This window comes from Dipodomys merriami, unplaced genomic scaffold, assembly GCF_024711535.1.
Source record: "Dipodomys merriami isolate MVZ:Mamm:240054 unplaced genomic scaffold, mDipMer1.0.p SCAF_534, whole genome shotgun sequence".
Classification (NCBI taxonomy): Eukaryota; Metazoa; Chordata; class Mammalia; order Rodentia; family Heteromyidae; genus Dipodomys; species Dipodomys merriami.
Window position 1 is genome coordinate 361,027 of NW_027206107.1, and position 21,944 is coordinate 382,970.

General features: G+C 43.8%; 1 protein-coding gene across 1 annotated transcript; it reads left to right on the forward strand.

The window, feature by feature from the left end:
- Positions 1–75: 75 nt before the first annotated feature.
- LOC138811530 (zinc finger protein 569) lies at positions 76–20,779 on the forward strand. The gene is made up of 5 exons (XM_069999257.1): positions 76–209; positions 7,938–7,992; positions 12,326–12,452; positions 12,967–13,062; positions 17,115–20,779. The coding sequence occupies exons 2-5, from the start codon at positions 7,978–7,980 to the stop codon at positions 18,923–18,925; spliced, it is 2,049 nt and encodes a 682-aa protein (XP_069855358.1). The 5' UTR covers positions 76–209; positions 7,938–7,977; the 3' UTR covers positions 18,926–20,779.
- The last annotated feature ends 1,165 nt before the right edge of the window (positions 20,780–21,944 follow it).

Genomic DNA, 21,944 nt, shown 5'->3' on the forward strand with positions numbered 1-21,944 from the left:
GGCCCGTATTCCCACGTCTAGCCCATTGGCTGGTCCTGCCAGGAAGCAACCGCGGGGCATTCTGGGTAACGTTGCCTCACGTCTAACTGTCCGACGCTTCTGCTGCCTCAGCCCCAGGCAGAGGGGTCCTGGGCGCCGCCCGGCTGCAGCTGCACGGGCTGTGTGCCTAGGACGGGGATGCGCCGTGGAATCGGGACCTGTGTCTGATGGTGAGTTCTCCGGGCGCCACCCGCTCCGAACCTGGGACTCTTTGTGTCCAGTGGAGGTGGAGGCCTGGGGACCCACCGCAGGGTTGGGTGCGGAGGACAGACTAGGAGAGCTCCACGGATGTGGACGGTCCTAGAAGGTGGCGGGCGTAGTTTGTGTTGGTGTGGGCTCTAATTTGCACGTTCCTTTTTGTTTTGTTGTGGATATGGGCGCGATAATGAATGAGAGACTGTGAAGATAGAAGGCAGGGCAGGGTAATAATATGTTTCAGGCTGTTTTTGAACGAGTGCTGCATGTATTCCTTACGTGATTAAAAGTATGTTTTCATATGATACATCCGTAGTCCCAAGACATGAATATTTGCTTACTTTAGCTTTATTTTCTTGTTAGCAAGTTATATATGCATGTGTAATTGACTGTTCTTGTTCCCCATCCCATTGCCGAAATCGAAAAATACAGAAAAGCTAAAAGAACAAACCATTCATAATTCTACGGGCCATACAACTATTACCAAAATTTAGTATCTTTAGCCGATGCCAGCAGTTTATGCTTGTAATCCTAGTTGCTCAGGAGGAAATCTGAGGATCGTGATTTAAAGCTAGCCATGACAGAAAAGTCTGAGACCCTTATTGCCAATGAATCGCCAAAATGTTGCTGTGGAGCTGCGGTTCAAGTGGAAGAGCGCTAGCCTTGAGGGGAGGGGGGAACTAAGGGACAGTATCCAGGCTCAGTTCAAACCCTAACCAGCACAACAAAACAAAACACTATCCTTGGGGCTGGGAAGGTGGCTCAGTGGTAGAGCGCTTGCCTTGAATGCATGAGGCCCTCAGTTCAATTCCTCAGCACCACATAAGCAAAAAGAAAAAAGCCGGAAGTGGCGCCGTGGCTCAAGTGGTAGAGCGCTAACCTTGAGTTGAAGAGCTGAGGGACAGCGCCCAGACCCAGAGTTTAGGCCCCACAACCAGACCCCCCCCCCAAAAAAAAAAAGACAAAAAAAAACTATACTTTTACCTTTCTCTTTACAGATACATATTCACACACCCACTTTTGTTTCTCTCTCTTCCTCCCCCCCCCCCCCCCCCACTCTACTGGAAATCGAAGTCTTGGCTTTTCTCATGCTAGTCTAGCTCTCTACTACTTGACCTATGCCCCAGCCATTTTATTTTTATTTATATTTATTTTGTTGGTCATGGGGCTTGAACTCTGGGCCTGGGCATTGCCCCTCAGCTCTTCAGCTCAAGGCTAGCACTCTACCACTTAGAGCCACAGCACCACTTCTGGTTTTCTGGTGGTTAACTGGAGGTATGAATCACACAGCTAGGAGTTGGTGGCTCACACCTGCAATCCTAGCTACTCAGGAGGCTGAGATCTTAGATCACGGTTCAAAGCCAGCCTGGGAAGGAAAGCCTGTGAGACTCATCTCCAATTAAGCACCAGAGAAGACAGAAGTAGAGCTGTGGCTCAAGTGGTAGAGCGTTCGCCTTGAGCTGAAGAGCTGAGGGACAGCGCCCAGGCCCAGAGTTCAAGTCCCACGACCAATGGAAAAAAAAAGAAAAAAGACAAAGAATCTCACTGACATTCCTGCCCATGCTGGCTTTGAACTGTGATCCTCAGCCTCCTGAGTAGCTAGGGTTACAGAGCCTAAGCCACCAGAGCCCGGCCTTTTTATGTTTGAGACAAAGTCTCCTCACTACTTCCTGCCTCAAACTTTGATCCTCTTGCTTGCACCTACCAGGTAGCTGAAATTGTAAACATGTCTTGCCTTGATATATTCTTACATAGATACACAGTGGCTTAAAAATTGCAATTACCATATGCAGTTCTTCAACTTACCTTCCCTCTCGGGCCCTCCCTGCCCCCTTCCCCCCCCCCCCCATGGGGCCTGGGCGCTGTCCCTCAGCTCTTCAGCTCAAGGCTAGCACTCTACACTCCAGCCATAGTGCCACTTCCGGTTTTCTGAGTGGTTTATTGGAGATAAGAGTCTCACAGACTTTCCTGCCCGGGCTGGCTTTGAACCATCATCCTCAGATCTCAGTCTCCTGAGTAGCTAGAGTTACAGGCGTGAGCCACTGCACACGGCAATTTACCTTTCCGATCCTACAATATCTAGAAGTAGAAATGACAAATTAAAAGGCTTAGTCTTATTAAAGGTTCCTTAAGTATTTGCATGGTATGACACTGCCTATGACCATAAATGACAGTCAACATTGTTAACCTCATAGTTGTAAGATACTTTATTTATTTATTTATTTGTCGGTCGTGGGGGCTGAACTCTGGGCCTGGGCACTGTCCCTCAGCTCTTCAGCTCAAGGCTAGCGCCCTACAACTTGAACCACAGCACTACTTCCAGCTTTTTTCTGCTTATGTGGTGCTGAGGAATCGAACCCAGGGCCTCATACATGTGAGACAAGCACTCTACCACTGAGCCAACTTCCCACCCCTGTAAGACACTTTAATTTTCAGGTTCTACTGAAGTCTAGCATTTAAAAAAAAAGTCTTGCCGGGCACTGGTGGCTCCTGTCTGTAATCCTAACTACTCAGGAGGCATCAGGATCACAGTTCACAGCTAGCCCAGGGAGGAAAGTCTGTGAGACATTTATCTCCAATAAACCACCAGAAAAACTGGAAGTAGTGCTGTGGTTCAAGTGGTAGAGTGTTCATCTTGAGCTGAAGAGCTAGGGACAGCATCCAGTCCCTGAGTTCAAGTCCCACAAGCAACAACAAAAAAAAATGTGTCACCTGGTAATGTGGCTTAGTGGAAGAGTGTTTGCCTAGTATGCATGAAGCCGTGGGTTTGATTCCTCAGTACCACATAAACAGAAAAGGCCAAAAGTGGTGCTGTGGCTCAAGTGGTAGAGTGCTAGCCTTGAGCAAAAGCAGCTCAGGAATAGTGCCCATGCCCAATGCCCCAGTTCACATGCCCCATGCCCCAGTTCAAACCCCAGAACTGGCCAAGGAAAAAAAAAGTTTCTTCTAAATTATGTTTTTGATTTTTGTTTTTTGTTGGTCAGTGGTGGGGCTTGAACTCTGGGCTTGGGCGCTGTCCCTGCGCTCTTCAGCTCAAGGCAAGCACTCTACCGCCTTAGCCACAGCGCCACTTCCAGTTTTCGAGTGGTTTACTGGAGATCAGAGTCTCACTGACTTTCCTGCCAGATCTCAGCCTCCTGAGTAGCTAGGATTACAGGTTTGAGCCACCGGCACCCAGCCTAAATTATGTTTTCTTTTCTTTTTTTCTTTTTTTTGGGGGGCGGGGGTCCGGTCATGGGCCTGAACTCTGGGCCTTGGCACTGTCCCTCAGCTCTTCAGCTCAAAGCTAGCACTCTACCACTTGAGCCACAGCGCCACTTCCGGCTTTTTTTTCTGATTATGTGGTGCTGAGGAATCGAACCCAGGGCCTCATACATGCAAGGCAAGCGCTCTACCATTGAGCCACCTTCCCAGCCCCCTAAATTATGTTTTCTAAAGGAGTGTTCTATTTTCAAATTTTGTATTTAGAATTCTTTCTGTGTTAAGGATCCATTCATTCATAGAATCACCTTTCACTGAATACTGACAGTAATAGGCAGTATTCCAGGTGTTTGGGATGTAATAGTGGACAACATACCATTTCTGGCTGTCATGGTACTACTGTTGTGGGCCAATTAGTAACATGTCATTAAATATAAAAAATTTTTTTATATTCTTTTTTTTGCTTTAGTTTATTTTTTTTAAATTTTTTTATTGTAAAGATACTATACAGAGGGTTACAGTTACATGAGTGAGGTAATGAGTACACTTTCTCTTGAACATTGTTACCCCCTCCATTGTTTTCCCCCTACCATCCCCTCCCTCCCTCCCTTCCCCAAGGTTCTTTTTTTTTTTTTTTTGATTGTGATTAAGTGATTACTTAATTTCCGGAAATTCACAGTATTGTGGAATAATGATGCTCATTTAAAGTCACAAGTTCATTCTAACTTTCCTGGAGCAAATTGTCTATCACAGTCTGTAATATATAACGGTGCTCACATGTTATATACCATATATGTGATCAGCAGCATGGGGATATTTGGTAGTGGTTCAACCAGTTGAGTGGGAGTTCTTTGTTTCTTAAGTCCTGTTAGTTTTGTCATATCACCTAACATTTTGGATTTAGCATCCACTTATCAGGGAGACCATGTACTGTTTGTCTCTTCGTTCTTGGCTTACCTCGCTCAACATGATTCCTTCTAGCTCTATCCATTTCCCTGCAAATGCCATTATTTTGTCATTTCTAATGGCTGCATAATACTCCATTGTGTATAGATACCACAATTTTTGGATCCATTCATCTGTGGTGGGGCATCTAGGTTGTTTCCATATCCTAGCTATTGCGAACAGTGCTGCAATAAACATGGAGGTGCACGTGTCCTTGTATATTGGTTCCTGTTGTTCAGGGTAGATGCCTAGAAGTGGTATGACTGGGTCGTAAGGGAGGTCAATCTTTAGCTTTCTAAGGACCCTCCAGACTGCTTTCCAAAGTGGTTGTATGAGTGTACATTCCCACCAGCAGTGTAATAGCGTTCCTCGTTCTCCACATCCCCTCCAGCATTTGTCGTTGGCTGATTTGTGGATGTGGGACATTCTGACTGGGGTAAGGTGGTATCTCAGGGTTGTCTTTATTTGCATTTCCTTCACCACCAGGGATGATGAACATTTCCTCATGTGTTTCTTTGCCATTTTTATTTCTTCATCTGAGAAGTCCCTCTTTAGTTCCCTTGCCCATTTAGTAATTGGTTTGTTAGGTTTGGGAGGGATTAGTTTCTTGAGTTCCCTGTATATACAGGATGTTAACCCCTTGTCTGATATATTGCTGGTAAATATTTTTTCCCAATTAGTTGGTTGTCTTTCTAGCTTGGTTGCGATAGCTTTATCTGTGCAGAAGCTTTTTATTTTAAGGTAGTCCCATTTGTCGAGTCTCTCTCCAATTTGTTGTGACCCTGGGACTCTGTTCAGGAAGTTCCTTCCTGTGCCTATTAGTTCAAGTGTCTCTCCTACTCTGTCCTGCAGTAGTTTCAGAGATTCAGGTTTAATGTTAAGGTCTTTAATCCATTTTGAGTTGATGTTGGTGCATGGTGATAGGCTGGGGTCCACTTTTAGTTTTCTGCATGTGGCTGCCCAGTTTTCCCAGCACCAGCGGTTGAAGAGGCTGTGTTTCTTCCATTGTATGTCTTTGGCTCCTTTGTCGAATATCAGCTGGCTGTAGGCCTGTGGATTTATTTCTGGATCTTCTATTCTGTTCCATTGGTCTTCGGGTCTGTTTTTGTGCCAGTACCATGCTGTCTTTGTTATTAGAGCTCTGTAGTAGAGTTTGAAGTTCGGCATGGATAGCCCTCCCATATTGTCTTTATCCCCTAGAATTGTTTTGGCTATTCTAGGTCTTTTGTTGTTCCATATGAATTTTTGGACTGTTTTCTGTATTTCAGTGATGTACGTCATTGGGATTTTAATAGGAATTGCGTTGAATTTGTATATTAGTTTTGGAAGTATTGCCATCTTTACTATATTAAGTCGGCCTATCCAGGAGCATGGGAGGTCTTTCCATTTCCTAGTGTCTTCTGCAATTTCTTTAACTTTTTATAGTTCTCATTAAATAGTTCTTTTACATCTTTGGTTAGGTTAATTCCTAATAAATATAAAATTTTTAAAAAATAAAATGGGAAAATATTTAAAATTAGAAATGGGAGTTAAGAGTTTGAAATGGGACAGGGAAGGCATCTTTAAAAAGTAAGAAAAATATGAAGGAAGTAAAGGATCTGGTGGTGCATATAACTGAGAAAAAGATAGTTTCGTGTAGAAGGAGTAACAGTTGGAAAGGGCTTTTTGTTTTTAGCTTTTTAGACAGTACTGGGGATTGCACTCAGGGTATGATGCTTGCTAGGCAGGTCCTCTACCACTTGATCCACACCTGCATCCTTTTTTGCAGATAGGAATTAGTGGGGGGGTGGTTGTTTTTTGTCTGTCTTGGGGCTTGAAATATGAGCCTGGATGCTGTCCCTGAACTCTTCAGCTCAAGGCAAGCAGTCTATCACTTGTGCCACAGCGCCTTCCTGGTTTCTGGTGGTTAATTGGAGATAAAGAGTCTCAGGGACTTTCCTGCCCAGGCTGGGTTTGAACTGTGATCCTCAGATCTCAGCCTCCTAAATAGCTAGGATTACAGGTGTGAGCCACTGGTTCCCAGCTGTAATTTTGTTTCTAATTTCTTGACAGCCTGTGGACCACTATCCTACCTATTCCTCACATTTGGATATCTGGAATTACAGATGTTAGCCACCACACCCAGACTTTTGTTGTTGTTGTTGGTAGTGAGGCTTGAACTCTGGGCTTGGGCGCTGTCCCCAGCTCTTCAGCTCAAGGCGAGCGTGGTTTATTGGAGATAAGAGTCTCACGGACTTTCCTGCCTGGGCTGGCTTTGAACCTCAATCCTCAGATCTCAGGCTCCTGAGTAGCTAGGATTACAGGCGTGAGCCACTGGTGCCCGGATCACCCAGATTATTTGTTGAGAACGGAATTTCATTATCTTTTGCCTAGTCTTCCTCAAACTATTATCTGGTATCTACCTTCCAAATATCTATTTCTTTTTTTAAAATTTTTGTCCTAAACCAGGACTCAAACTTGGTATCTCATCCTTATGTACATTGGTTGGCATTGTGCTACCTGAGCCATGATCCCAACCCTACTTAAAACGGTTACTACTTTTTTCTTTTTTGTTCAAGTCCAGGATTTGAACTCCTCCCAAGTATCTAGGAGCTGGGATCATAGCATGAGCCACCATACCCACTGGAGCCAGAAATATTTTGAGGTGGCAACAGGACTGTTACAATGAAGAGGCTGGTTTGGCTAAAACAGAGTGAATGAGAGGGAGAACAGGGGACAGATAGTGGGAGATGAGAGGAGAGCTAAGTGGAGGAAAGGAGGGCAGAGCAAGTTGGAGCTTATACCCCAAGTAATGTTTTTGGCTTTGGGCAACATGGGAAGATGTTGGAGTTTTGGAAGTAATATCTGTTTACAATGAGCGAGGGTATCTTTGGTTGCTCTGATAAGAATGGACTACTGGAGAAAGACTGAAGGAAAGGGTCAGGGAGGAGGAAAGGAAAGAGCAGAAAGACCAGTTAGGCAAATACTATTGGTTATCTAGACCAAACTAGTAAAGATGATGAGAAGTAATCATATACTGGATATAACTTAAAGGTAGAGCTTCCAGTTTGCTGACAGAACTGATGTAGATAATACATTTGACCTGATATTTATCTGAGTAACTAAGAATGGAATTATTAGCAGGCTCATGCCTCTACTCTCAGATCCTTAGAAGGCAGCAATTACGAAGCAAAAAATTAGTGAGACTCAACCAACCATTCAGATGCACTGATGTGTACTTGCTATCCCATCTACATGGGAGCTAGATTTAAGGAGGATTACTGGCTGAAGCTTGCCTAGGACAAAAAATGAGACTATTCCTGATAACTAAAGCCAAATAGGACAAGGGGCATGACTGACATGGCAGAGCCAAGCATTCACAAGGCCTGGAGTTTGAACCCAGTACTGTGAGGAAAAACAAAACAAAACAGAATGAACTTATTGAGAAGGTAAACAACATAACAAACACTGATTTAGGAAGACTTAAGATTTCAGTTTGGAATATAGTATGTGATGCTTGAGATTCCCAAGTCACATACCAAGTGCCTGGCTCTAATGAATTTTATTCTCTTCACCAGTTCTGCCTGCTCAAGTCCTGTTTCTCCCTAAAAGAAGAAAATGACTGAATGTCAGGTAAATAATAGTGTCTTTATGTCTTACTCTACAATGCAATTTAAGGGGACAGAAGTATTCCATATGGTAAAAAATATTCCATATGGTAAAACCTACTTAAAGAAATAGGGTTGCAATGTTAAAAATAGAAAGAAAAAAAAAGTCAGCACTGGTGGCCTACGTCTGTAATCTTAGCTACTCAGAAAGCTGATCTGAGGACCACTGTTTAAAACCAGCCTTAGCAGGAAAGCCCTTGAGACTCATCTCCAATGAGCTACCAAAAAAAAAAACAGATGTGTTGCTGTTGCTCATGTGGTAGAGTGCTAGTCTTGTGCTCAAGGACAGTTCAAAGGCTCTGAGTTCAAGCCTCAGGACTGGCACCAAAAAACAACAAGTAGAAAATAGCTGGATGTTGGTGGCTCCCACCATTTCAGGAGGCTGAGATCTGAGGATCATGATTCAAAGCCAGCTCAGGCACAAAAATCCGTGAGACTGTTATCTCCAGTGAACCAGCAAAAAGCCAGAAATGGAGCTGTGGCTCAAGTGACAGAGCACTAAACTAGAGCAAAAAAAGCTCAGGGATGGGCTGGGAAGGTGGCTCAGTGGTAGAGCGCTTGCCTTGCATGCATGAGGCCCTGGGTTCAATTCCTCAGTACCACATAAGTAGAAAAAAAAAGCCGGAAGTGGCACTGTGGCTCAAGTGGTAGAGTGCTAGCTTTGAGCTGAAGAGCTGAGGGACGGCGCCCAGGCCCAGAGTTCAAGCCCCACAACCGGAACCAAAAAAAAAAAAGCTCAGTGACAGTTCCTAGGCCCCAAGTTCAAGCCCCATGACCAATACCAAAAACAAAACAACTAGTAAAAAGTCTGGTTCTGGTGGCTCATGCCCATAATCCTAATTTCTCAGGAAGCTGAGATGTGAGGATAACAGTTTGAAATGAGCCCTGGTAGAAAAGTCCATGGGTAGGTGGCTCAGTGGTAGAGCGCTTGCCTTGAAAGCATGCATGAGGCCCTGGGTTCAATTCCTCAGCACCACATAAGCAGAAAAAGCCAGAAGTGCTGCTGTGGCTCAAGTGGTAGAGCACTAGCCTTGAGCTGAAGAGCTGAGGGACAATGCCCAGGCCCAGAGTTCATGCCCCATGACCGACCAAAAATAAAAAGTCCATGAGACTCTTACCTCTAGTTCTCTAGTTCATACACTGCCCCACCCCCCGCCCCAACTACCCAAAAAAAAAAAAAAAAAAAGCCAAGCTCTAGTAGCTCATACCTGTAATCCTACCTACTGAGAAAGCTGAGATCTGAGGTTTATGGTTCAAAGCTACCCTGGGCAGGGAAGTCTGAGACTCACCTCCAGTGAACCATCAGAAAACCAGAAGTGGCCGGGTACTGGTGGCTCACCTGTAATCCTAGCTACTCAAGAGGCTGAGACCTGAGGATCACGGTTCAAAGCCAGCCCGGGCAGGAAAGTCCATCAAACTCTTATCTCCAATAAACCACCAGAACACTGGAAGTGGCACTGTGGCTCAAGTGGTAGAGCACTCTCCTTGAGCTGAAGAGCTGAGGGACAGTTCCCGGGCCCAGAATTCAAGCCCCATGACCAACAAAAAAAAGAAAGAAAGAAATTAAAAACCAGAAATAGTGCTGTGGCTCAAAATGGCAGAGTGCTAGTCTTGAGCAAAAAAGAGCTCAGGGTTAGCGACCAGGCCCCGAGTTCATGCCCCATGTCTGACAAAAAAAGGCCAGAAGTGTAGGGGTGGTTCAAGTGGTATAATGCGAGCCTTGAGTAAGAAAGCAAAGCAAGAACTTGAGGCCCTAAGTTCAAGCCCCAATCACAACAACCAATGAAACAAAGTATAAAATGTATTCATTCAAAAATTAAAGATAGGGCTGGGAAGATGGCTCAGTGGTAGGGCGCTTGCCTTGCATGCCTGAGGCCCTGGGTTCGATTCCTCAGCACCACATAAGCAAAATGAAAAAAGCCGGAAGTGGAGCTGTGACTCAAGTGGTAGAGCTCTAGCCTTGAGCTGAATTGCTGAGGGACAGCGCCCAGGCCCAGAGTTCAGGCCCCACAACCGGACCCAAAAAAAAAAAAGAAACAGAGTCTAAGCCGGGCGCCGGTGGCTCACGCCTGTAATCCTAGCTACTCAGGAGGCTGAGATCTGAGAATCGCGGTTCAAAGCCAGCCCGGGCAGGAAAGACCGTGAGACTCCTATCTCCAATAAACCACTAGAAAACCGGAAGTGGCGCTGTAGCTCAAGTGGTAGAGCGCTCGCCTTGAGCTGAAGAGGTGAGGGACAGCGCCCAAGCCCAGAGTTCAAGCCCCATGACCGACAAAAAAAAAAAAAAAAAATTAAAGATAGGCTTTAAATCTGAATTTCATTCTTGTAAGTAAATCAAACCAGAGAAGAAATATGTTACAGAATTTCCACTGTACAGAAGAATAAAAACAAATACTTAACAGAAATAAACTTTTCATTGGCTGGAATCAAAGTTGGTTCTACTCAGTAGTGGAGCCAAAGTGGAGCAAGAAGGCACTCTGCCCACCCCTCTGCTCACAGCACAAGGATGGGATCTGAGCAGCAGCCACATAAGTATTTTGTCTGTGTCCACAAGACACTTATCTGCTGGTATTATAGCTGACTCAGGTAGAATTAATATTTACTTAAACAAGATGCAAGTTTGGTTCTAATGTTGATGTTAAAGTGTATGACTGGTCCTCTACTTCCAAGAGTCAGGAAACAAAATTTCTTCCATTTAATTTCGTTTCCATTTTCAGTGATGGGCTTCTAGAACATTATCTCAAATTACAGTATTTACCCTCTGTCATATTCTCTTGTCCATTTATAGGAAGGAGGAAGCCAGGGAGAAATGGTATAAACAACTTGGTCCTTTTAAGCTAATTCACTAGTAATTATTGGTACTATTTTCAACCTCCCTATCCCTACTTTTCTGCCTTTCCAAATCCTGTATTTCTGGTATCTAGTGAGGTCCTCAGCCAGTTAACTTCTTTACTTGTCCATTTCTTTACATGTGTTTAAGAATCAATCTTGGGGTTTGAAATGTGACTTTGTGGTAGAGTGCTTGGCTAGCATGTATGAAGCTCTGGGTTTGATTCCTCAGTACCACATAAAAAAACCCAAAAGTGGTACTGTAACTCAAGTGGTAGAGCACTAGCTTGAGCTGAAGAACTGAGGGACAGCACCCAGGTCCAGAGTTCAAGCCCCACGACTGGCAAAAAAAAAAAAAAAAAAATCAATCTTACCAGGTACTGGTGGTGCACACCTATAATCCTAGCTCAGGGATAGTGCCCAGACTCAGTGCAAGTCCCACACCAACAACAACAAAAAAAGGAATCAATATTTTTTTCTTTCCCTGCCTCTCTCCCTCCCCCTTCCCTTTCTCTGTCTCTGTCTCTCCTTTCTTTCTTTATACTGGAGTTTGAACTCCAGGGCTCACATTTGTTTGCTAGGTAGATGTTTTACCCCTAGCCCTTTCTGAGTTGTAACTGAAGGATGGAGTTATTTTCCAGGTAGAGTCTCATATTTTTTGTTTGTCTGGTATGCCCTCAGACCTCAGTCATCCAATCTACACTTCCTAGTAGTTGGGATCAAAGGACTGTACCACAATGACTGGCTTATTGATTAAAATGAGATCTCAAAATGAGAGCTTGCTAACTTTTGTTCCCACACTGGCCTTGAATTGCAATCTTCTTGATCTCCAACTCCCAAGTAGCTTGGATTACAGGCATTTTTTACCCTATTGTAGTAATTAAAATTATGTGCTAATGGGCTGGGAAGGTGACTCAGTGGTAGAGCGCTTGCCTTGCATGCCTGGGGCCCTGGGTTCGATTCCTCAGCACCACATAAGCAAAAAGAAAAAAGCCAGGGGCTGGGAAGGTGGCTCAGTGGTAGAGCACTTGCCTTGCATGCCTGAGGCCCTGGGTTCGATTCCTCAGCACCACATAAGCAAAAAGAAAAAAGCCGGAAGTGGCGCTGTGGCTCAAGTGGTAGAGCGCTAGCCTTGAGCTGAAGAGCTGAGGGACAGCGCTCAGGCCCAGAGTTCAGGCCCCACGACCGGACCCAAAAAAAAAAAAAAAAGAAAAAAGCCAGAAGTGGCGCTGTGGCTCAAGTGGTAGAGCGCTAGCCTTGAGCTGAAGAGCTGAGGGACAGCGCCCAGACCCAGAGTACAGGCCTCACGACCGGACCCCCCCCCCAAAAAAAAATTATGTGCTAATAACAGGCAGTGTTTTAAAATAATAAAATTCCATTTCTGAGTAATAGCTAAACAAGGTTGAATATGTTTTGTCCACATGATAAAAGATGATGACTTCAGATTGAGCAACAGTGTGTTATTACAGGCAACAGTGACATTCAGAGATGTGGCTATTGACTTCACCCAGGAGGAGTGGAAACAGTTGGACCCTGCACAGAGAGACCTTTACCGGAATGTAATGCTAGAAAACTATAACAACTTAATCACAGTAGGTAAGAGTGATTTCTTCCGTAAGTTAGAATAAAGTACCCCTCCCCCTCCCCCAATGTTTTCTGAAACATAGACCTTTCAATGTTAAGGTAAGTTTAGCTTTGAGTTTCCTTTCCCCCTCCCCAAGCACCTATCAAGTCTGTAGCTCTCCAGCATGGCTGGGTTCCAGGATATAGCATTTCCAGAAGACACATTTTCTTGCTTTTTTTTTTTTTGGGGGGGGTCCGTCGAGGGGCCTACGCGCTGTCCCTCAGCTCTTCAGCTCAAGGCTAGCACTCTACCACTTGAGCCACAGTGCCACTTCCAGCTTTTTTTCTTTTTGTTTATGTGGTGCTGAGGAATCGAACCCAGAGCCTCATTCATGCAAGGCAAGCGCTCTACCACTGAGCCACCTTCCCAGCCCAGAAGACACATTTTCTTATCCTTCAGAAAGCCTGGTGTTCCTGGGCCCAACCTCATTTTCTCCATTGTTTGTTCCTGACTTGGTTACCCAAATTTGTTATTTCCTATTGACAGGTTATCCAGTTGCCAAACCTGATGTGATTTTCAAGTTGGAACAAGAAGAAGAACCATGGGTGGTCGAGGATGAAGTGCTAAGGAGACACTGTCCAGGTGAGTGTGAGGGAAGCAGACAAGTGATGAGACAACCCAATACTAGTAAAGGTTACACAAAATGGATCTGCGATGCACTGTTTACTTTTGTAACAATTAGTGTAGATTCTTTGTAAAGCTGAGATCTCTTTATTTATTTATTTATTTGCTGGTTTGGGGGCTTGAACTCAAATCCTGGGCCCTGTCTCTGAGCTTCTTTTGCTCAAGGCAAGAGCTACAGTCCCACTTCCAGCTCTCTTTTGAATAGTTTGTTAGAGATAAGAGTCTCGTGGAATTTCTTGCCAGAGCTGGCTTTGGATCAAGATCCTCATATCTCAGCCTCCTGATTAGCTAGGATGGATTACCGGTGTGAGCCACAGGCTCTTTTTTTGAAATGGGGCTTGAACTTAGGACCTGGGCACTGTCCCTGAGCTTTTTCACTCATGGCTAGCACTCTATCACTTTGAATTTTTTTTTTTTGGGGGGTCCAGTTGTGGGGCCTGAACTCTGGGCCTGGGCGCTGTCCCTCAGCTCTTCAGCTCAAGACTAGCACTCTACCACTTGAGCCACAGCTTTTTTCTTTTTGCTTATGTGGTGCTGAGGAATCAAACCCAGGGCCTCAGGCATGCAAGGCAAGCGCTCTACCACTGAGCCACCTTCCCAGCCCCAGCACTCTATCACTTTGAGCCACAGCACTACTTCTAGTTTTCTGGTAGTTAACTGGAAATAAAGGTCTCACAGACTTTCTTGCACTTGCTGGCTTTAAACTGCGATCCTCAGGAGGAGGTAAAATTACAGGCATGAGCCACCAGCTCCTGGCTCTGAAATGTCATATTTTAAATAATATTTTAAATTCTTTCCTCAGAACTGGTTAAGTATTAGGCATCTTCCTTTCCTAATTAATTTCCAACCTTATTCCAGTTTTGTCCTAATCATTATTAGTATCTTCAAATTCCCTGCACATTTTTCCATAGGATCTTTTCCTTTTGTATATATAGTCACAGATTTGTAGTTTTTAAATTAATGTGTTGACATATGTAGTCCTTTACCTTCTTCTTTCTCATCTTCTGTTCTAAGAGCCTTCACCTAATATCTCATTTTTCACTGTATGTTTATTTAGCTTATGCTCTCATACTTCAATAGAAACTACTGTCCTTTTTTAAATTTTTTTTGGGTCCGGTCATGGGGCCTGAACTCTGGGCCTGGGCGCTGTCCCTCAGCTCTTCAGCTCAAGGCTAGCGCTCTACCACTTGAACCACAGCGACACTTCTGGCTTTTTTCTTTTTGCTTTTGTGGTGCTGGGGAATCGAACCCAGGGCCTCAGGCATGCAAGGCAAGCGCTCTACCACTGAGCCACCTTCCCAGCCCCCCCCCTTTTTTTTTTTTTTTGCCAGTCCTGGGACTTGAACTCAGGGTCCAGACACTGTCCCTGAAATTCTTTTGCCCAAGGCTAGTACTCTACCACTTGAGCCACAGCACCATTTCTGGTTTATGTGGTACTGAGGAATTGAACCCAGGGCCTCATGCATGCCAGATAAGCACTCTTATCACTAACCCATATCTCCAGCTCCTGTCCTTTTATGTCAGCAAACAGTTGAGTGATAAAAGGCTGGAAGGCGTAGCTTGCTTGATAGAAACTCCTTTCACTCTTCCAAGATTTTCTATCTCTGCCTTATTTCTTATTTAGTCACATTAATAGCATATAAGTAGGAATGGTTATAATACTTATTCCCAATTTTACTTATATTACTTGTGGACTTTATTTTCCTTTGAACTGCTGTAATAGTATTTGAGTTGTTTTTTTATTCAAGTTAAATAACTATGAGGTCCTATTGGATGACTTTTTTCCATAGAAAGTAGATGTTGTTTCACTGTTTTGAATTAGCATGTATTACCTATACAAGGTAATGGGGTTTGATTATTTAAACAGGGCTGGGAAGGTGGCTCAGTGGTAAAGTGCTTGCCTTGCATGCATGAGGCCCTGGGTTCGATTCCTCAGCACCATTTCCAGAAAAAGCTGGAAGTGGCACTGTGGCTCTAGTGGTAGAGTGCTAGCCTTGAGCTGGAATGCTGAGGGACAGCGCCTAGACCTAGAGTTCTGGCCCTAAGACCCGCAAAAAAACAAAAACATGGGCTGGGAAGGTGGCTCAGTGGTAGAGCGCTTGCCTTGCATGCCTGAGGCCCTAGGTTCAATTCCTCAGCACCATATACGCAAAAAGAAAAAAAAAAGCCGGAAGTGGCGCTGTGGCTCAAGTGGTAGAGCACTAGCCTTGAGCTGAAGAGCTGAGGGACAACGCCCAGGCCCAGAGTTCAGGCCCCATGACCGGACCCCCCCCCCAAAAAAAAAACATATAGCAGGGCGCTGGTGGCTTACACCTGTAATCCTAGCTACTCAGGAGGTTGTGATCTGAGGATCAGGGTTAAAACCAGCCCCAGCAGGAAAGACTGTGAGACTCTTATCTCCAATAAACCACTAGAAAACCGGAAGTGGCACTGTGGCTAAAGCAGTAGAGTGCTCATCTTGAGCTGAAGAGCTGAGGGACAGCGCCCAGGCCCAGAGTTCAAGCACCATGACCGGCAAAAAAAACAAACAACAAAAAAAAACATTTAAACATGCTAGCAAGTGCTGTTCTACTGAAGTATGCCTAAACCCTCAGCATCTTTCAAGTATTTAAGAGCTATATTTGAATTTTCATTATCCATCTATTATTGTCTTTCTTTATAATAACCTTCTACTAGTGGAACATACTTTTTTTTTGGGGGGGGGTCCAGTCGTGGGGCCTGAACTCTGGGCTTGGGCACTGTCCCTCAGCTCTTCAGCTCAAGGCTAGCACTCTACCACTTGAGCCACAGTGCCACTTCTGGCTTTTTTCTTTTTGCTTATGTGGTGCTGAGGAATCGAACCCAGGGCCTCATGCATGCAAGGCAAGGGCTCTACCACTGAGCCACTTTCCCAGCCCCTAGTGGAACATACTTTTATATTCCTGGAAAAGTTTATTCAAGGATATTTTATGTATGTATGTATATTTGTTGGTCATGGGGCTTGAACTCGGCCTGGGCACTGTCCCTGAGCTCCTCAGCTCAATGTGAATACTCTACCACTTGAGCCACAGCGCCACTTCGGCTTTTCTGATGGTTAATTGAAGATAAGAATCTCACAGACTTTCCTGCCTTGGCTGGCCTTTTAACCTTAATCCTCAGATCTCAGTCTCCTGAGTAGCTAGGATTATAGGGCATGAGCCACCGGTGCCTGGCTTCTGGTTTTTTTTGTCAGTCGTGGGGCCTGAACTTAGCCTGAGTGCTCTCCCTCAGCACTTCAGCCCAAGGCTAGCGCTTTACCACTTGAGCCACAGTGCCACTTCTGGCTTTTTCTGCTCATGTGGTGCTGAGGAATTGAACCCAGGGCCTCAAGCATGCAAGGCAAGCACTCTACCCCTGAGCCACCTTCCCAGCCCTTCTGGGATTTTTGTTTTGTTTTGAATAACATTGTTTCTTCCTTACTTATATGTTCTGTATCTCCTTTTTATTTCTTTTTTTTAAACTTATTTATTTACTTATTTATTTTTATTGTGAAAATACCATACAGAGGGGTTACAATTACATGGGCAAGATAATGAGTACATTTCTTTCTTTTTTTTTTTTTTGCTGGTCATGGGGCCTGAACTCAGGGCCGGGGCACTGTACCTCAGCTCTTAAGCTCAAGGCTAGCATTCTACCGTTTGAGCCACAGCGCCACTTCCAGCTTTTTCTGCTTATGTGGTGCTAAGGAATCGAACCCAGGCCCTCATGCATGCAAGACAAGCACTCTACCACTAAGCTACCTTCCCAGCCCTCCTTTTTCTTTCTTAATAGTTTTCTTTCACTTTCCATTTTAAAACAGTCATTTGTATTCATATATATCTGCTTCTAATCACATTTCCTTTCCTAGATCTTCCTTCTCAAAACTTTGTACTTGTAATTTGTTTAGGAATAGGAGATGAATAATTAAACATCAATGCCATTAAACATCTTTCTTTAAATTTTCTTGATATTTGAAAAAATTCACAAAGAGTATGTATTTGCACCTATTTTAGGAGTAATATGGAACACTAATGAACATCAAAAAATCCAGGACAGACTATTGAGAGAAGTTTTTAAGAAAACACTGACTGAAGAAAAAGTCAATGAATGTCATAAATTTGAAGGTATATTTCCTCTAAGCTCAGATTTTATTCCTTCCAGAAACGATATATATGAATATGACTCATTTGGGAAGTGTTTAGAACATAATTTTGACTCTCATAATAATGTGAAATACCTTATGAAAAAGGAACATTTTGAGTTTGATGAAGCTATAACATCATATGATAATTGTTCATCCTCTCTTGACACGATCCCCTTCAAATGTGATCATTGTGGAAAAGGCTTTAGTCAAAGATTAGACCTCATCAGACACCTGAGATTTCATAATGGAGAGAAACCCTATGACTGTAACAAATGTAGGAAAACCTTTAGCCACAAGGATAAACTCATTAAACATCTTAATGTTCATAGTAGGGACCAAACTTATGAATGTAATGAATGTGGGAAAATTTTTATTAAAATGTCAAACCTCATTCGACATCAAAGAATCCACACTGGAGAGAAACCCTATGCATGTAGAGACTGTGGAAAATCTTTCAGCCAGAAATCAAATCTCATCGATCATGAAAAGATTCACACTGGAGAGAAACCTTACGAATGTAACGAATGTGGAAAAGCCTTCAGCCAGAAGCAAAGCCTTATCGCACATCAGAAAGTTCATACTGGGGAGAAGCCTTATGCATGTAATGAATGTGGCAAAGCCTTTCCTCGAGTTGCCTCCCTTGCTCTTCATATGAGAAGTCATACAGGAGAAAAACCCTATAAATGTGATAAATGTGGAAAGGCCTTCTCTCAGTTTTCCATGCTTATTATACATGTGAGAATCCACACGGGTGAGAAGCCCTATGAATGCAATGAGTGTGGCAAAGCCTTTTCTCAAAGCTCTGCCCTTACTGTACACACAAGGAGTCACACAGGTGAGAAGCCCTATGAATGTAAAGAGTGTAGAAAAGCTTTCAGCCACAAGAAAAACTTCATTACCCACCAGAAAATTCATACTCGAGAGAAACCCTATGAATGTAATGAGTGTGGGAAAGCTTTTATTCAGATGTCAAATCTCGTTAGACACCAGAGAATTCATACTGGAGAAAAACCCTATATCTGTAAAGAATGTGGCAAAGCTTTTAGTCAGAAATCTAATCTCATTGCTCATGAAAAAATTCATTCTGGAGAAAAACCCTATGAATGTAATGAATGTGGTAAAGCCTTCAGTCAGAAGCAAAACTTTATTACACACCAGAAAGTTCATACTGGAGAGAAACCTTATGACTGCAATAAATGTGGTAAAGCCTTTTCTCAGATTGCATCCCTTACTCTTCACTTGAGAAGTCACACCGGAGAAAAGCCTTATGAATGTGATAAGTGTGGGAAAGCCTTCTCTCAGTGCTCACTGCTTAATTTACATATGCGAAGTCACACCGGTGAGAAGCCCTATGTCTGTAATGAGTGTGGGAAAGCCTTCTCTCAAAGAACTTCCCTCATTGTGCATATGAGAGGTCATACAGGTGAGAAGCCGTATGAATGTAATAAGTGTGGAAAAGCTTTCTCTCAGAGCTCATCCCTTACTATACATATACGAGGGCACACAGGTGAGAAACCCTTTGACTGCACCAAATGTGGAAAAGCCTTCTCTCAGATCTCATCTCTTACTCTTCACATGCGGAAGCATACAGGTGAGAAGCCCTATCACTGTCTTGAGTGTGGCAAAGCTTTCAGCCAAAAGTCACACCTGGTTAGACACCAGAGAATTCATATTCATTGAGAATCAGGTGAATTTCATGGCATATTATCTGATCAGTTCTAGAGCAGAAAGGTATGAATATAAGAAAACCTTAGGAAGAAGTCAAACAGAATTCTCACCAAGGTGAGCAATAAATTGGCTATTAAAAACCTTCAGTGGACACCTTACTTATGGATAAAATCAATATTCAAGTCTGAAAGACAATGTCTACTATTGGCTATCAACATAATTTTTGAATTCCTAGCTAATCTATTAATAAGCAAAAAAAGGAGAAATTAAGAACTATAAAATAAACCTTTTACATAAGAATTAGAAAATGTGTTGATTATAAAGAATACAGCAATGAGTGACAATTTTATTTATAAAGTTATAAAACATGTTGAAGGACACAAAAGAACACCTGAAAATTGAAGAGGAACGAAATTATGGCTGCAAAGAGAATATTGTAAAAATGTAAGTACCCTTCCAAATCTCTTGACTTTAAGTACTTCCACTCATATTTTACATGTTAATTATAGTTGAAGGAATTCCGAAAGCATTTTAAAATGTTATGTGGAAAGGTAAAGGACACAAATGTTGAAACAAATTTGATAACACAAAACAACTAGGGAATACACACTCTAATAGACATTCTAACAGACTATTAAAAGCTATTGTGATTTACTATGCCATTGACTGTATAAATAAACCAGTGGAAAAAAGTAGGGACTATCATCGAGATAGGGGAACTTTGTGAATGCTAGGGCTATGAAAATGACGGAGGCAAGGACAGCCTACCCAATAAGTGGAAGGTTTATATGGTCACAAAATACTAGTATCTGTTGGGAGCTGGTGGCTCACGCTTGTAATCCCAGCTCCTCAGGAGGCTGAGATCTGAGGATCAGTTCAAAGTCATGCCAGGCAGTAAATTCCCTGAGACTCTTATCTCCAATAAACCTCTCAGAAAACCGGAAGCAGCGCTGTGGCTTAAGTGGTAGAGCTGTGGTTTAAGTGGTAGAGTGCTAGCCTTGAGCTGAAGAGCTGAGGGACAGCCCCCAGGTCTAGAGTTGAAGCCCCACAACTGACAAAAAATAAAAAATAAAAATATTAATATCTATCTTATACACAAAAATAAAATATATGAAGGTAAGAATAGAAAAAAGTGATGTATGAAAATGATGTAGAACAACATATTAATTTAAAAATAGATGAAGATGAGGCTGGGAAGGTGGCTCAGTGGTAGAGTGCTTGTCTTGCATGCATAAGGCCCTGGGTTCGATTCCTCAGCAACACATAAACAGAAAAAACCAGAAGTGGCGCTGTGGCTTAAGTGGTAGAGCACTCGCCTTGAGCTGAAGAGCTGGGGGACAGTGGCCAAGCCCAGAGTTCAAGCCCCAGGACTGGCCAAAAAAAAAAAAAAAAAAAAGATGAAGATGTTACAGTTTTCCTGGTGCACTGGCCTCAGAAGCACCACAGGTACACAGAAATATTACCACTGCATTCATGGAAGCATGGTGTGTGCTGCCCTAACCTGAATCTAACAGATTTCATCAATAGAGGATCATAGATCAATAAATATAATGTACTAATTTATAGATTACCAGGACTGTTAAAATACACAAATACAGAATATCCAATAAGTCACGGCATATTTGTGTAAATTAATAAAACAGTACAGAGAATGGTACTGTGTATTTATTACAGATCCATATATGATACTAGTTGTCTTTTGGGTGTGGAAACATTTGGTGGGAGTTACCTTGATATGTAATACTTTTTCATTAAAGAGCCAATATGACAGTAATAACAAGTATGGTTGTCAAAATTAATTATATGGAGTTTTAAAAAGTTTCTTTCTTTTTTTTTTTTTGGTCTGGTCGTGGGGCCTGAACTCTGGGCCTGGGCGCTGTCCCAAGGCTAGCGCTTTACCACTTGAGCCACAGTGCCACTTCCGGCTTTTTTCTTTTTGCTTATGTGGTGCTGAGGAATCGAACCCAAGGCCTCAGGCATGCAAGGTAAACGCTCTACCACTGAGCCACCTTCCCAGCCCTAAAAAGTTTCTTTCTTAGCAGGACGCTGGTGGCTCACGCCTGTAATCCTAACGAAGGCTGGGATCTGAGGATTGGGGTTTGAAGCCATCCCTGGGAGGAAAGTTCTTAGATTCTTACCTCCAATTAGACACACACACAGACACACACACACACAGACACACACACACACACACACAAAATGTGGAGCTCTGACTCAAGTAGCAGAGCGCTAGACTTGAGCACAAAAGCTGAGGGACAGCGCCTGGGCCTTAAATTCAAGCTCCTGTACCGGCACGCGCACGCACACACACAGAAAAACACAGTGTAAAATATGATTATACTTACAATGTTACTTACATATAAATTATGTCTGTAAAAGTTTTGTAAGACGTTTGATCCAGCAAAGCAACACCATATCCCTGGTTAGGGGAGGGAAAAAAAAGTCTTAATTCAAGACCTGGTGCCAGCCAAGGGGAGGGCGGGGGGAGGGCTTTACTACTTTGTCACAATTTAACAGCCCAGGATAGCCTTCCAGGCACAGAGAGATTGAGGCAAGCTGAATGTCCCTACCAACACAGAAGGCACGTGTTCACACCATCCCACCCCTGCCCCCTCTCGGACGGTGGCGACGTCGTGCGGTCACGAGGGAGGCAGGAGTCACACCCGACTCACACCCGGGACGCACAGGCACGAGGTCAAGCGGCCCACTAGCCTCACACGCGTAGGCCTCACAGCCACGCTGGGCACAAGTACGGACAGGCCAAACTATGAACTCGCACCCCAACTCTGAGGACCCAGGCTACCCGACAGCCTCTTTAGGCTAGCTGGTCTGGAGCATGCGTCCCACCTGCCAACTCTCAGGTGTCCGCTTAAGCCCTCGGTTCTTCGTGAGATGGAAGCTGAGGTGACCGCGCCATCTGCGGCGGCTCGCAGTGGCGGCTGGGAAATGTAGCCGGATTGGCTACGTTCAGCGCAAAGGTCTCTGGGGCTGGTAGTTCGTCGGCAGGAGCCAGCGCGGCAACGAAAAGCAC